This window comes from Neolamprologus multifasciatus, chromosome 23 (genome assembly GCF_963576455.1).
Source record: "Neolamprologus multifasciatus chromosome 23, fNeoMul1.2, whole genome shotgun sequence".
Lineage (NCBI taxonomy): Eukaryota > Metazoa > Chordata > Actinopteri > Cichliformes > Cichlidae > Neolamprologus > Neolamprologus multifasciatus.
Window position 1 is genome coordinate 30,807,828 of NC_140460.1, and position 13,898 is coordinate 30,821,725.

The following is a 13,898-nucleotide window of genomic DNA, read 5'->3' on the forward strand; positions in this document are numbered from 1 at the left end:
CTTGTTTCAAGTCAGGCAACACACCTCTCCAGGTGATAGTTTTTCTTTTGCCTCTTTTATCTCTTTTCTGGAGGATTCTGGCGACTCAGTCATCTCGTAAGCTTCTGGTATACGTTGAGGCATTCATGGTGCCACCTACCAAAGACACCTCCTTCATGCAGCCTCATAAGATAAACTCCCACACCCACATCTAATATTCTCCAAATATTCATCAAGCGTCTTTTCATGTTTTATTTATTTTTGTTTTTTGGATTCCCATCACACACAACATGAGTGATAGTGTCACCAACTCTCACAGAAATTTGCAAATCCACTTTTGGCCCTTGTGCTAACTAAGAAACAGTCTTTAGTGTCATTCCTGCACATCTTAGTTCAGCTCAGTTCTTTTCCATGTGGACACACGGTGGACACAACCCATTAACAAATACTGACAGCGCTTTGGTGTCCGAGCATTTCACAGGCCAGAAGAAAGTCCCCTGTGTTGCAGTATGCATGCGTTTGTTGCATTGTTTCAGCTGTGGAGCAGTTTTCAACTTTGAAATACAGCAGTTACTGAAGACACACATCTCTGTTGTATTCTGTACTCACTCATGCAAAGCCATCAGCAGAGGGTGCTCAGAGCCCATTTATGAAACATACTTCACTTGCTGTCATTCTATCAACAAATTACTCAGCAATCATTCATATTTTCATTTTCAGAAGTCATGTTACTCTCTCAGAAAAATTAAGAAACTGATGGGAGGATTCATGGGAGGAAGTGGGTGAATACAGCATGTATTCACTTGTCGACCCATCCCTCAGACGCAGTATAAAAGTATAAATGTAAAGGAGCTGCAGCTTCATTGTGGTTATTTGGGATAATTTTATATTTGAATCCAATAAGGTTTTTAATTTGAACAAATATGATACTAACACTTTCCTTCCAACAGTAAATTAAGTCTGGAAAAAGTCAGACTTGCAATGTTACTCCAAACTAAATGGTTAAAAAAAAGAAGAGAGAAATCTATTTACTAGTTTTTCGTTTGAAGCGTTTACCTGAAGCTCTCTGAGCTCTCCACATCACAGCCTGCTCAGCCTGCTTCTATTGGCTGTCCATGTGCACGTCAGCAGTCACTGCTGCATCCTGAGCCCCAGCTGTTGCTGTGTCACATCTTTTTTACACCAGGGGCCGAGGCTTTGGTTGACCTAGTTGCTGAAAAGCCCATAAGGCAAAGTCAAAAGCAAACTACAGATTACACACAGAGAGAACGAAGTGTTTTGTAGCATGAATTGATATTTATTGGTTTGGAGAGGAGTCTGTTTCTTTCTTTCTTTCACGTGGTTTTAATAAGTTATACGACCAACAATGCTGACTTTGTGATTTCAACCACGGGACATACTGTGTCAGTCAACTTCAGTATTAAAAGTACAGAGAAGCATCACATCAAGTCCACCTTAACCTTTATAACACCAATGTGGACTAAGTGGCACAAATCAGATGCTGAATATTTGTCTTTAGTCTTAAAATCCTTTTCCTGTATCCCATGTCACATTTAGGTGAGCTCTTCGTTGGATCTACTTTTCTTGTACAACAGCATCATGAATTCATCTGAATCGGTTTCCATTCAGTAGGAGAACATTTGTATTTTCCAGATTCCAACAGATAGCAGACAGTGAAGGCAGCCATGCTCACTGTCCACTTGAGTCTTTGACTACATCCTCATTCTGTGGTAGACTGAGCAGCTCCTGGATCCTCTGCATGTCCTTATTGGTTTCCTCCACCTGAGAGCTCACATTCAAGTTGGAAATCAGTTCATCCGTCAACTGCAAACGGGCTGTCCTTTTATTGGAAACACAAGCTCTGATTAACCAAGAAGCATCAGGATAAAATGACACTTTGTATTTATTTCTGATAGATCTTACCATTCTGCAAGCTTGTGCTCATACAGTTCCCTGCGCTCTCTCCTGCGCCTCTCTCGGATCGTCTCTCCAGTCAGGGACTGCAAGGCAATGACCAGAGCACCAACCGGAATCCTGTGTAGAAGTCAGTGTGTATAACTGTAACTGTGATGCACACTTTACACTTTTACACAGATCAGTCCATCAGATAGTCTATGTTGTATAACATAAAACATATCAGATGCCTGTTCAATGGAAGCATCGACACTGTAATAACTTCCTTAAACAGTTTCTACAGCTGCTGCGGCCCAGCTTCTCCGGACTTTCCACTCACACCTCTACGACATGAATAAGGAAACCATAATGGTTAAAGATCTGGAGCGTGATGTGCTTTGCAATTAGCTGCCTGCTTTCATGCCGCCCCTTCTGCCCCAGCTACACCTGGCGTAGCCGTGGCTGGAGCCATTTGCGCACATCAAATGCTCCAGGTGGCTGGCCACTGAAGCAGACAGTGAGAGGAAGAGGAGGAGGGAGCAGTGCTAGTGGAGGGCCAACTGGAAGTATGGCTAAGCCATTATGGAGTTGACCACAGGGATGATCCAAACTAGACCCTCTTCTGTTACACCATCAAAGGCAACACACTCAATTTGCAGTTATACAATCTGCATTTAGCTCTGTGCGCTCAGCTGAAAGGACGAGCGAGGCTAAAGTGGGCCAGGGTGTGAAGATGAGACAGAGGATGAAGCACCTCCAAGTCTACATCAGACCACGGTAGAAGGACACAAGAGGCTGGAATAACACCAATGGTATAAAAGGAGAAGGGCAGCTGCTGCCTTGGCCCGTCTCCTTGGTTCAGTACCCAAAACACTGTCCTCTGTGGTACATGAGTCCCTCTGGCACCACGAGCAGACTTGGAAGGGAGTGGGGAGGAGGAGGAGGGGGGGGGAGGTTCAGCTGGGTGACAGAGGGTTGCTGGGAGGGGCACAGCTGGCTGCCAGAGTGCTCACTGACTTCGAGCACACAGGCATGAATGTAAATACACACACACACACGAGAAGGCAAGCATGCATGTCAAAAAGTAAATACACAGCATCTGATAATAGAAGTCAGCTCAGTACCGAGGACTGAGCATGTTCCATTACATCAGATGGAAAAAAGTTCAACATGCACTGTTGGGACTGGAAGTCAAAGGATTCTTGTAGAAGCAGAAGCCAGCCTTACCCCAGCACTGCTCCGATGACCGAGCCCGCTACCAGCCCTCTCAGGCCCAGGTTCAGTCTGAAAAGGCCTACAGTCACAGCTGCTCACATACAGAGTTTCATCATTTCAATGTGCAGGAATTTGTACTGGACATGTTGAAAGAACACTTTTATTGTCAAGCAATAATTAAACATAGATTCTGGATGTAACTGAACAGGCATTTCACATTTTAATATCATCACATACGGTCCTATTTTAATGGGCATTTATTATAGAAATAACTGAAAACAATCAGAGTTGGAACTACAACCTGCAGGCGCCCTGATCAGATCACGTGACTCACCTCCAGCTGCAACATACTGGCTGACTGCGTCTTTGTCTTGGTACACGGAGAGTCCCGTGCTCACAGAACTACACGGGGAGAGGAAACGCACACGATGTTGAGTCAGTGAGGCCAAAACAAACTGACCGAGGTATGCTAGCAATGTTAAAGCACTCACATCCAATAAACATCTGCACATTGTTTATGTGACATTCAGCATTCTGTGCATTCTCCTGTTATTAATACTCCAGATCCACAAGCTGATTTGAGCCCTTGTAAAAGTAACACTACACACACTTTCCTCACATGCTCCACCTGTTTTTTGTTTTTGTTTACCTGAACAAGGTAACTATCACAGCCACTCTCCAGCTCCATCTCCATCCATATCTTATAAACCCCCGGATAGCTGCATTGTGTGCTGAGCGCTGACAGACAGAACAGGCACAGACAGACTTTTACTTTTATTTGCAGCATTATTCTCAATGCTCCACTTCAGACCACTAAATAATAATTCAATAAAATCAGAAACTATGACATCACAATATTAAAGCTGAACACAAACATCATTCATGGAACATTTGCACCCAAAACCACAGCAGATATGGTTTTAAAGGCACAGATTTCACTTACCACTGCGTCCACACGATTAGTGTATAATTCTGCCTGGCTGACTTGGATATATCTCTCCCTGGCGTGGCGAGCTGCTGGCAAGCCCCCATAGACAAAGCCTGCAAGTGCACCGAGAGCACCGCTGTTTACAACATTGGTGATCTCCTCTGGGTATTTCTGAGTCACACTAAACAGGGACGAGAATGTTCCTTGTAAGTTTAAAGCCAGTAATGAGTGAACTTGTTACATTAGAAGCCATTAGAGCAAAAAGCCATTAAAACTAAAGGATGCTGCAAGTTTAGTTAAATAATCTTAACTCATCAACTACATGATTCACGATGAATTTGACACCACAGTGTCTACATATACACAAAGACCTTTTCAAAAACACCAACAAGTGAAACAATGTAACAAGAAAACTAACTCTCTGTCAAAGAGATCTTTGATGCGCTCCCATCCCGTGCTCGGGAATTCTGGCTTCCCGATGTTTTTCGGGAGGCTGCTGGATGAAGGGATAGCTACAGGAGCAGTACTGGTGAAGGAAGAGGATGATGAGGAGGAGGAGGAAGAGGGCATCTGTGCAGGCTGGGCAGCAGCCACATCAGCTGCGTGAACCCTGGGGAGCAGAAAGCAGAAGAAAGGAGGCCTGGCACGCTGGATGAAGCCCTGCAGTTGGCCGGTGCTCAGCGTGCCCTGAGGGGCTGAATCTGCCAGTCGTCTCTGCAGGGCAACGCTTGTCCTGCGCCGCTCTGGATGCATCACGCTTCAGCTGCTGATGTGCTGCAACAGGGAGAAACACATGGTCACGGGCTGAGACGCCACACTCGCCGCCTCAGCTCAAGCTCCATCCTCAAAACCAAGAGCCTCGAGGCGAATGAAGGCCTGGCAGCGCTGCACAGGCTGTTTGACTAAGCAGCTGTTGAATTCTACAGTCCCATCAACAGAAACTGGGAAAAATAGGCTTTTTTCCTCCCCCAACTGTAAAATGCACTATTGATCTCTCAGAGCACAAAACCTCAGATCTGCTAATCAGGATGCGTCAACTGCTCAGGTAAAAATAAAAGGTGACAGTAACCTTATTCTGCCTGAGATTTTTTTAACCAGAGCACAAACAGTAAATATATAAGGAAATGTCCACATTTATTGAACCATCCACAGTAGAAATAAGATTATGAGTCTGAGTCTGTTTGCACCAAGGCGCGAAACAATCAAGCTGTATTTGAGAGGAAACAATACTATTTTACAATTTTGTTTATCTAAACAATTTGAATGAACCTAACCCTGTATTTTCACTCCTGCTGTAAGACTATGGAGTGGCCACTCAATGACATGAACTCTGATGGCAGCAACTCAATGCATTCAGGCATGTAGACAGGATCCTGACCTGCTGAAGTTCGAACTCAGCATCATAATGGGGAGGAAAGGGTGGTGTGAGTGTTTTAGAAACTGCTGATCTACTGGGATTAGAAAGGTAGATTCCTCTGTTGGGTCAATATGGACCAAAGTTGTTTCCAGCACCTTTGTGAGTCAATGTCACGAAGAATTGAGGCAGTTTTAAAGGCAAATAGGGTCCAACACAGTTCTAGCTGTTGTATCCCCTCAATAGGGAGAAAATGCAGAAGAAAATGGCTTTGGTGATTGATTTGATTTGATTGTGTTGTTTTAACCCAACAAGGCAGAAAAATTTTAATAGCATTTAGGCTGTGTTCATCTGAAATGGGTGTTTGTTTATGCAGAACCTTATACAGAGGACTATTTGGATTATTTCTGGCGAGATTTTATTAATAACAATTAATATATAATTTTTTTAAAGCCAGTGTGCTGGTGGATAAGTGATGCCACATAAAGCTGTCTCTTCATACAGTGCTCTTGTCAGGTCAAACTTTGCATGTGCTATTGCTCAGGCTAACACAGCAGCAGCACCTTATTTATGACAAACACAGCAGTTTTACGTTACAGCTCCCAAAACGCAACACCGGTTTTCATTGCGGTCGGTTTTATGCTCCTCGTCTGTTCAAGCACTGGTGTGCAACAACCCCTCGGATGGTTAGCATGCTGTTAGCCTCTGACACATCACAGCAGGTGCAAAACAACTTACTTGAATTCCTCTGAAATGAACCGCTTGTTTTTACAAAGACGTGCAGTTCCGATTAATGTACGAAAATACAGATATTTGTTTTTCATAATGCCCTTCAGAAGAGCGCTTTACTACAGTTCACTCCCACCACTACAGTTCCCACATAATCCACCGGCGTCCAAACCTTTCACCCCGGCCAAGACTTACAGCTGAAAGACTTGAAAATAGCGCCGCCTATCGCTGGAGGACTAACACAGCTGCTGTTACCGTTGCTGACACAAACGGGTGGTTTAAGTTTATGATGGGTTATTATTATATAGTTATTTAGTTAAGGGGTAAAACCTTAACTAAATACAGCGGACACACGTGAATATTATACATACATACATATGTACAGCAAGAGGCAAAAACAAAGACAAAAGTGTGACAAAACTGTGACAAAGACAATGTTAAAAGGTTTTAACCAGTTTATTGAAATAAAAACAAACACTATGACCAGACACATCATCTCAGCTTCTTTTTTTCCTCAAATAACCGAATACTACAACATATTCAACATGATCATGTATCAGTTACATCATCTATAATGTCTTGATATCAAGGCAGCTTTATCAGAAATGGTAAACAAAGTGGTTACTCTGAATATTATTGCTCACTGCTGGCACTTTGTGTAAAAGAAAGTGTCCTTCTATCTATGTTATAAAATCGATGGCGGTGAAATGTAGACTGATATAGCTAAAGATTTGCATTCCGGTTATCATGAAACTTAGTAAAAGTCTAGAGTTTTTCCAGTTGCCCAGTAGAGGGCAGTGTAACAAAACTTATCTTTACCAAAGCTTTGCAATCAACTTCACTGGTGGCAAAGAAGAAACTCTACTACCACATGATCCTCAGACATTCATCTTACCAGTTTTAGCCACTACTTTAATGTCTGGTAGGTGGACTACACATTATTTTCACTAACTGTACTAAACATAGATTCATTTAATATCAAACTATTTGTTGTTCATTAAATTATCCCAACATGGTAAACCTGGTATCCTTAACTACCACTTAATAATTACACATCTTTTGTAAATATCTGAACACCCTTCGTCCATTTCCATTACAGTTTTCAATGACTTAAAGACAGGAGTGCATTATATTTCCATTATGATCCTTTCCTGGAGAATGAAAGTTTTAGTTTCAATAAAAACAACTGTCAGACCAATCTAGGAGCCCATCAGTAGGAGTAATTGCTCTTTTGCTCTCTACATGGACAAGTTACCTGCATGCAACCAAAGCTTGCTCAAAAACTGGACAACAAAACACAAACCAGAAAGCTTCTAGTACCAAAATTCTTGCCTCTCGCCTACAGAGTCTAAATATTCACATGTAATCTAGTTATAAAAGTTACGCCCAAACTGATATCCACCAACAATCCCTCGGATTTTCCTTTACATCATGATTTCCACTAACCTTGATAATGTCACTATAATATAATCAAATTAACAATCACAACTATAACTTTTTGACAAATAAAAATAAACTGATGTATAAAATAATGGATTGCCTCTTTAGTGGCTTATAAACATGCGTTATAGTTACGCACTTGTGCTGGTTAGATGGATAACAGGCGCAAAAACAGTCGTCACATCTGGAAGTACTGAACTCATCAAACCAGAGTGATCAGTAAGGACTTTGGCACATAAGCCCCCTAGTGGCACCTGAAGATTCTTCATGAAAAAAAGGAAAATTTCACAAGAATTATTGATCGAGGGATCCTTAGTGTACTCTTGCAAATGCTGGCTCTTTTAGAGAGACGTGTCAGTCACATGATCTGATGGAAGAATGTACACCACAGAGAAACAGTGTGCACACTTTTCCCCCTCTTTCAAAAGATACTGATAGAATCTTGTGGGCACAGATTAATTACTGGCAGCATCTACAGTCAGCTGCTTGTACAGCTGTGTAATCTAAGCCCACTAACTGGTGGACATGTGGGTCATTGGTCTCAAACACTGTAATAAACACAAATACATGAAGACAGCCTTAAAGCGTCAGACTTCAGATCGGTAAATAAAAACTGAATACTAACAACATGACACAGTGCTGCTTGAAAGGAAACCGTACGCCCTGGTTCAGTTACAGTCAGAATCTTCACAGTCTGGTCCCACACAGTCTGTCTTACAGCTCTGTTTTGCTGGCTCGGTGGACTATCTGGTTGTAGCTGTTCTTTCTTTGGGGTTTGTAGGTGAGAAGCTGGCTGAACTCGGTCAGAAGTCTTTCCCAGTAGCAGGAAACATCTTCCATTCGCAGGTGGTTGAGGATGAATTCCTTCCCCCTGTAGATAGGTTGGGAAGCAGAAAAGTCACGTGATGCTGGGAGAAGGTTATCGCAGCTACTCCTGCTCAATCATGAAGTTCTGTTCTCTCACCTTGTAGCTATTTCCTGCGCGATGGCATCGTTCTCTTTAACAAACTGGAGCAGCTCCCTGAGGACACAGAGTGCAGACACATTTATATTTGCAAATTCTTCCTTACTTGGCAAATAGTACTCTTGGGCGAGCATAGAATAGAGATATTTCAAAATAAAACCTGAAATAAAGTAACAAATAAAGTTTGAGAGCTCACTTTAAAATCCCCATCCAGCCTTCTTGTCAAGCTCTCTGGTTTGCTACAAGCTATTAGTTGTTTCACCAGCTTGTTGGCATTTATCCAAACACTTTGGCTTGAAATATACAGTCAGCGTATCACTATATGTTCAAGGATGCAATTAAAATGTGTAAATTTGCACATTTACCTATATAACAAATCATTATTGTGTGTCATCAGGTTTAAATTGTCAAAGCTGTTTGTAAATAGATTCCTTTGTTCTATAAAAGGAATATAAAAGGCCTCACATTTTTAAATTGGACAACAGACAGAAGGCTACACACACACTGTATAAAGACTCTTTTTTTCCTCCATTCATGAACACAAGCTGCCGTCTTCTTTTCTAAATCAAAGGCACGTCTTAACAAATACATTTAAACAACAAAACTAACGATGCACACACAGACTTCATCCACACGTCTGAGGACTAGAGATGTCACGATACCACTTTTTTATGTCCGATACCGATATCATAAATTTGGATATCTGCCGATACCGATATGAATCCGATATAGTGTATTTTTAATCAATAAAACTTTTTTGAATATCTTGCTGCATTTTGTATAAGTTCATACTGAAGTTAAAAAAAAACAAAAACACTAAAGCTATACCACAGCCGCTCTATCACATGACGCATGCTGCTCGACGTGCTAAGGTTATGAGCTGAGTTACGCCATGTTGCAAGTTTTGTGAAGTGCTTTTGGGATATTTAATGGATCGGATTACATTTTTTATTTCTCTCCGATATCCGATCCAGTAATTTAGGTCAGTATCGGACCGATACGTAATATCGGATCAGTCCATCTCTACTGAGGACACAAGCTGACCTACCTGAGATCCGACAGATCCTGCCTGACTGGGATGTAGTGGACCCAGGGCTTGAGCTGAGGGTAAAAGAATTCCTGCCATTCGTCTCCCACGTGAAACACCAAGGAGCCGCACAGGAAGAGATGTTTGAAGCGAAAACTTGCTGCCACACCACGGAAGTTGAACAAATACCTGCAGGAGATTGGAAAGAAGTCATCCGTTAGACTGCATGTCCCAACAAAGCTGCTGTAAACTCAGCTATAGGACATGTCTTTAAAAAAGCTACTTTTGGCTGTTCTCATGCCACGAGGATGTCGCCACAGCACCTGCAGCTCAATCCTTCTGTTTGCAATGAGCAGCCAATCAGAAGGAAGGTGGTTTAAAGAATTGGAGCTAAAAAGCCTTGTTTCAGACAGAGGATAAAATAATAATAATAATAATAGATTGGATTTATATAGCGCTTTTCAAGGCACCCAAAGCACTTTACAATGTCACTATTCATTCACTCTCACATTCACACACACTGGTGGAGGCAGCTACAGTTGTAGCCACAGCTGCCCTGGGGCAGACTGACAGAAGCGAGGCTGCCATATTGCGCCATCGGCCCCTCTGGCCAACACCAGTAGGCGGTAGGGTAAAGGGTCTTGCCCAAGGACACATCGACCAGGACAGAGAGCTAAGGACAGAGAGCCCGGGGATCGAACCGGCGACCTTCCGGTTACAGATACGCTTCCCAACCCCCTGAGCCACGGTCGCCCGAAAGGCAGACCTAAGGCCCAGGATTTCAGGAGGATCATTCTGATTTGTAGATCACACAGAGCTGGGAAAGAGTATAATGGTGACTCTTTAAATATGAATGAAATACAAGCAATGTCAAGAGAATGAGCTCACTTGTATTTGCAGTGATCTACCAGGGGAATTTCCTTGGCAGGGGGTCTCCCAAGAGTATCCTAAAACGCAGCAAATACAAAAAAGTCATTTAAAGTCGGTCTGATGGATTCCACTGTAAAAGTGTATAATATGTCCTATAACAGTGAAATGATCGTATATAAGCAGGATCAATTTAAAAAGAATCTTACTGATTTCAGATTATTGCAAAAGTCTGTGAGCTCAGTGTGGTGTGGTGTCAGTGTGATTGACCTTCTCAGACTTCCAGGCTTGGTTCTTTGTATATTCTGCATCTACCAGCTCTGGAGCTTCTCTGGACAGAAGGATGAGAGGGTCGCGCTCAGGGCTGGTTCTACCAAAGAAAGAGCACAGTCCAGAAGACATGATTTAGGGTCCTACAGCTAGCTACACATATGATGTAAATGTATATGAAAAGAAAAAGAATAAAAAGAATTTCCATAGAGAGTTACACAAAGTAAACATCTTCACAACACTGACCTGGAACCTCTGAAAAATCCTTTAGACTCTTTCTTCTTCCATGGCCACTGTGCTGCAGATCTAAAACACAACACATTATTAGCAGTAGTACTATTAGAAATGTTGTACTTTAACATCAACATTTTTTATTTAATATAGAAAAAAGTGGAGATATTCTTTTAATAAGGATATGAAAAAGGACCACCTAAATGAATTCAAAGTATGGAGAACAACAGGAACAGCTCATGAGCCGAGCCATACCACATCATTGTCAAACACGGTGGGAACATTGTGATGTCATCAGTATGGCTACCAGTGGAACACTAGTGTTCATTGATGGGAATGCTGACAGAAGCAGCAGGATTCCTCCAAATGCTGGAATATTATTATATTTAAGATTATGGTAGCTTGTCCAATTCACTTTGAGCTTCAAAAAATGCGGGACTGTGTATAAAAGTGACCGTAATTTCTAAATTACATTTCTAATTTCTTCAGTGCACATAATTGGACAATGGTCCAAACTGTACGTTCACTAGTCAGCTCCTCTCCTCACTAAAGTGCAAACCTTACTTTTTAAGGTCAACCCTCATCAGATCCCATCTTCCCAGTCCGGTGGGGTAAATGGGCCACACAGCAGGTCCGCCTTCCCAAAATGTCCATGCTGGGTACATGATGTCGTTGTAGTCTGAGGTCTACTTAAAAAACAAACATCCACATTTCAAGAACACTTACTGCACTTAATAATAGTAATAATACATCCACGTGTGCCTCAAAAATACTGCCCACATTCTGACCTTACTGAAAGAGAAGACTGGCAGGGTTGGCTGCACCCAGTGGGGGACTTGAGGGTAATCTCTCACATTTACAACCATCTCTAAGTCAGGCAGCTTGTCAATCACCTCCAGTATGAAGTGCTCCACCCCACTGCACCTGAAAACAGGGAAGTGGCCCACATCATGTCATGGATACAACTACCTGATGTTCAGACAAGTAACAATGACTTGTATCTGATCAATTTCTAAAAATCACACCAGGTCCTGCTTTACCTAGCAGGGAACATGCAGTTTTGCTCCCTGTACAGCTTGTGCCCAATGATCTGGTAGTGGGTTCCCACTCCTCTCTGAACCGTAGCAGCCATAACATCCTGTGAAATCCCCCCTTTAAAGGTCTGCAAGTCATGCTGTAGGACACTGAGACAGACGGCAAAGTTCATATTATGCTTTAACTTACACAATGGGAATGAAGCAGTAAACATGCATGTGATCAGTATGTCAGATACTATACGTAGATCTGACACTTATTTCATAATAAAGAGGTTTCTAACAGAATGATCTTTTGCCTGGATTCAGTTCATATGCAAGAAAGATAAAGTGCACCAACCTTAGGTGGCAGCTACAGTTGACAGATTCACATGGAGTGTACCCTTTAACAGTATCCGATATCCTTTCTTTAATTTTCTTCCACTGGTTGCCTGCAACATCACATATAAATGGAGATTTTGCTATTTTGTATCACATTTAATAGAGTCAAAATCATTCAGTAGGTCACAAAAGAGCCCAGCATCTAAAAAGAACTGCAGGCCTCACTTGACTCAGTTAAAGTCAGTGTTCTTGATTCAACGGGAAGAAAGCGAGTGGGCAGAAATAGCTCATTGCTGTAATTGACGGAACCATGAATTCTGCTCTCTACCAAAAGATCCTGAGTGAAAATGTCTGGCTGAAGCACACCTATGCAGCAGGACAATTATCCAGTACACACCAGGAAGCAGGAAGTGTTGTTTGCCAGTCTGCCAACAAAGGAAATATTTAGGGAAGAACAGATGTGTTATTTTTAATGTATTGTATCTAACCAGATTCGCAGCTGCCTGTGTGCCCTTTTTGTTTTCAGTCCCTTTTACTAATAACAGTTCAGATGTTCATTATTAATTTAAAAAAAATCTACAACACAGATCTGTGTGATATTAAATTTGAAGAAACTTTGAAATATGAGTGGACACCTTGATTGTGCTGTTAAAGTTTGCAGCATATTACAGTCTTAGGCTTTATAAGGGCTTTACAAGGGCTTTATAAGGGGCTGAGAGCTTATTTTGAGCTTCCCTTTGCTTAAGCCAGAGCATTTGCACAATCCGTTAAAAGAGACAACACACGTCGATGGAGTCTAAAGAACAAGGGAAAACCTACACGCGCGGCTTTTTCGCAGTTTGCAAGTTGCTAATTTACATAGAATCAATGTATTTGTGTAGGTTAGGTTTTTTAGAGCAAGCAGACCATACACATTAACAGCACTTCAAGTAACTCCTGCACGAAAAACACTCTGTCATGTAATGGCTCGACTATAAATTATCGTACTGAATGTGAGTGAAAGAGCTAACTCTTACCCATCATTCATACCAACCTAAAAGTTAGCTGCTGGGCTAGTTAGCTAACACCGGTGAATTGATGGTTGCCTGTAGCCAACTTTAAGTCATCTTAAAGAGCGACGGACAAATAAAAGCTCGCTAGTTCTTTTTTTTTTTTTTTTTAACAAATTCAAAAGGCGTAGGTGTTTAAAAATAGATTACCTGAAGCACCAGCCAAACACGCGTGAAAAACTTGCACTACTATTAAAATCCTCCACAACCAAAACCACTCCATTTCCCCTCTATCCTCCAGCTTTGTCTGACGAGGAGAATCTGTGCCGTTGCTATCTGCGGTCCGCTACTTCTGGCTGGGTTACAGTCATTACGGTAATGCTCGCAGTGAAATTCATTTGTTCGTTACCGTAAAGCTTAAAACACTGAGGGATTGTTAGTCTCACACATGTTATATCTTATATATATATATATATATATATATATATATATATATATATATATATATATATATATATATATATATATATAAGAAAGTTATTTACAACATAAAGCATGATTTTCAAATGTACAAACACTGCCACATAGGTAATGACGTTACTGATTTAGTGGTTGATGAAATCACGAGTTTATTTCAAGGGCATGAACAGCATCCTC

General features: G+C 41.7%; 2 protein-coding genes across 2 annotated transcripts; both read right to left on the reverse strand.

Moving 5' to 3' along the window:
• Positions 1-1,255: 1,255 nt before the first annotated feature.
• timmdc1 (translocase of inner mitochondrial membrane domain containing 1) lies at positions 1,256-6,297 on the reverse strand. Its single transcript, XM_085151926.1, has 8 exons — positions 6,108-6,297; positions 4,434-4,789; positions 4,031-4,196; positions 3,737-3,825; positions 3,422-3,489; positions 3,100-3,178; positions 1,903-2,013; positions 1,256-1,819 (listed from the first exon to the last, which is right to left on the reverse strand). The coding sequence occupies exons 2-8, from the start codon at positions 4,766-4,768 to the stop codon at positions 1,669-1,671; spliced, it is 999 nt and encodes a 332-aa protein (XP_085008052.1). The 5' UTR covers positions 4,769-4,789; positions 6,108-6,297; the 3' UTR covers positions 1,256-1,668.
• A 238-nt stretch (positions 6,298-6,535) lies between these two features.
• poglut1 (protein O-glucosyltransferase 1) lies at positions 6,536-13,585 on the reverse strand. The gene is made up of 11 exons (XM_085151924.1): positions 13,452-13,585; positions 12,272-12,362; positions 11,938-12,081; positions 11,686-11,821; positions 11,462-11,583; positions 10,913-10,972; positions 10,667-10,766; positions 10,418-10,476; positions 9,551-9,718; positions 8,503-8,559; positions 6,536-8,409 (listed from the first exon to the last, which is right to left on the reverse strand). The coding sequence occupies exons 1-11, from the start codon at positions 13,522-13,524 to the stop codon at positions 8,253-8,255; spliced, it is 1,167 nt and encodes a 388-aa protein (XP_085008050.1). The 5' UTR covers positions 13,525-13,585; the 3' UTR covers positions 6,536-8,252.
• Positions 13,586-13,898: the final 313 nt, after the last annotated feature.

Excerpts from the sequence above, each read along its gene's own strand:
- timmdc1 (XM_085151926.1), bottom strand. The coding sequence starts at position 4,768 with ATGCATCCAGAGCGGCGCAGGACAAGCGTTGCCCTGCAGAGACGACTG. Across the intron at positions 3,179-3,421 it reads CCAGTATGTTGCAGCTGGAG|CTGTGACTGTAGGCCTTTTC; the intron begins GTGAGTCACGTG and ends GTATGTGAGCAG. Across the intron at positions 1,820-1,902 it reads GAGCACAAGCTTGCAGAATG|GACAGCCCGTTTGCAGTTGA; the intron begins GTAAGATCTATC and ends TTCCAATAAAAG.
- poglut1 (XM_085151924.1), bottom strand. The coding sequence starts at position 13,524 with ATGGAGTGGTTTTGGTTGTGGAGGATTTTAATAGTAGTGCAAGTTTTT. Across the intron at positions 11,822-11,937 it reads AACTGCATGTTCCCTGCTAG|GTGCAGTGGGGTGGAGCACT; the intron begins GTAAAGCAGGAC and ends CCCTGTTTTCAG. Across the intron at positions 10,477-10,666 it reads AAGCCTGGAAGTCTGAGAAG|GATACTCTTGGGAGACCCCC; the intron begins GTCAATCACACT and ends GCTGCGTTTTAG.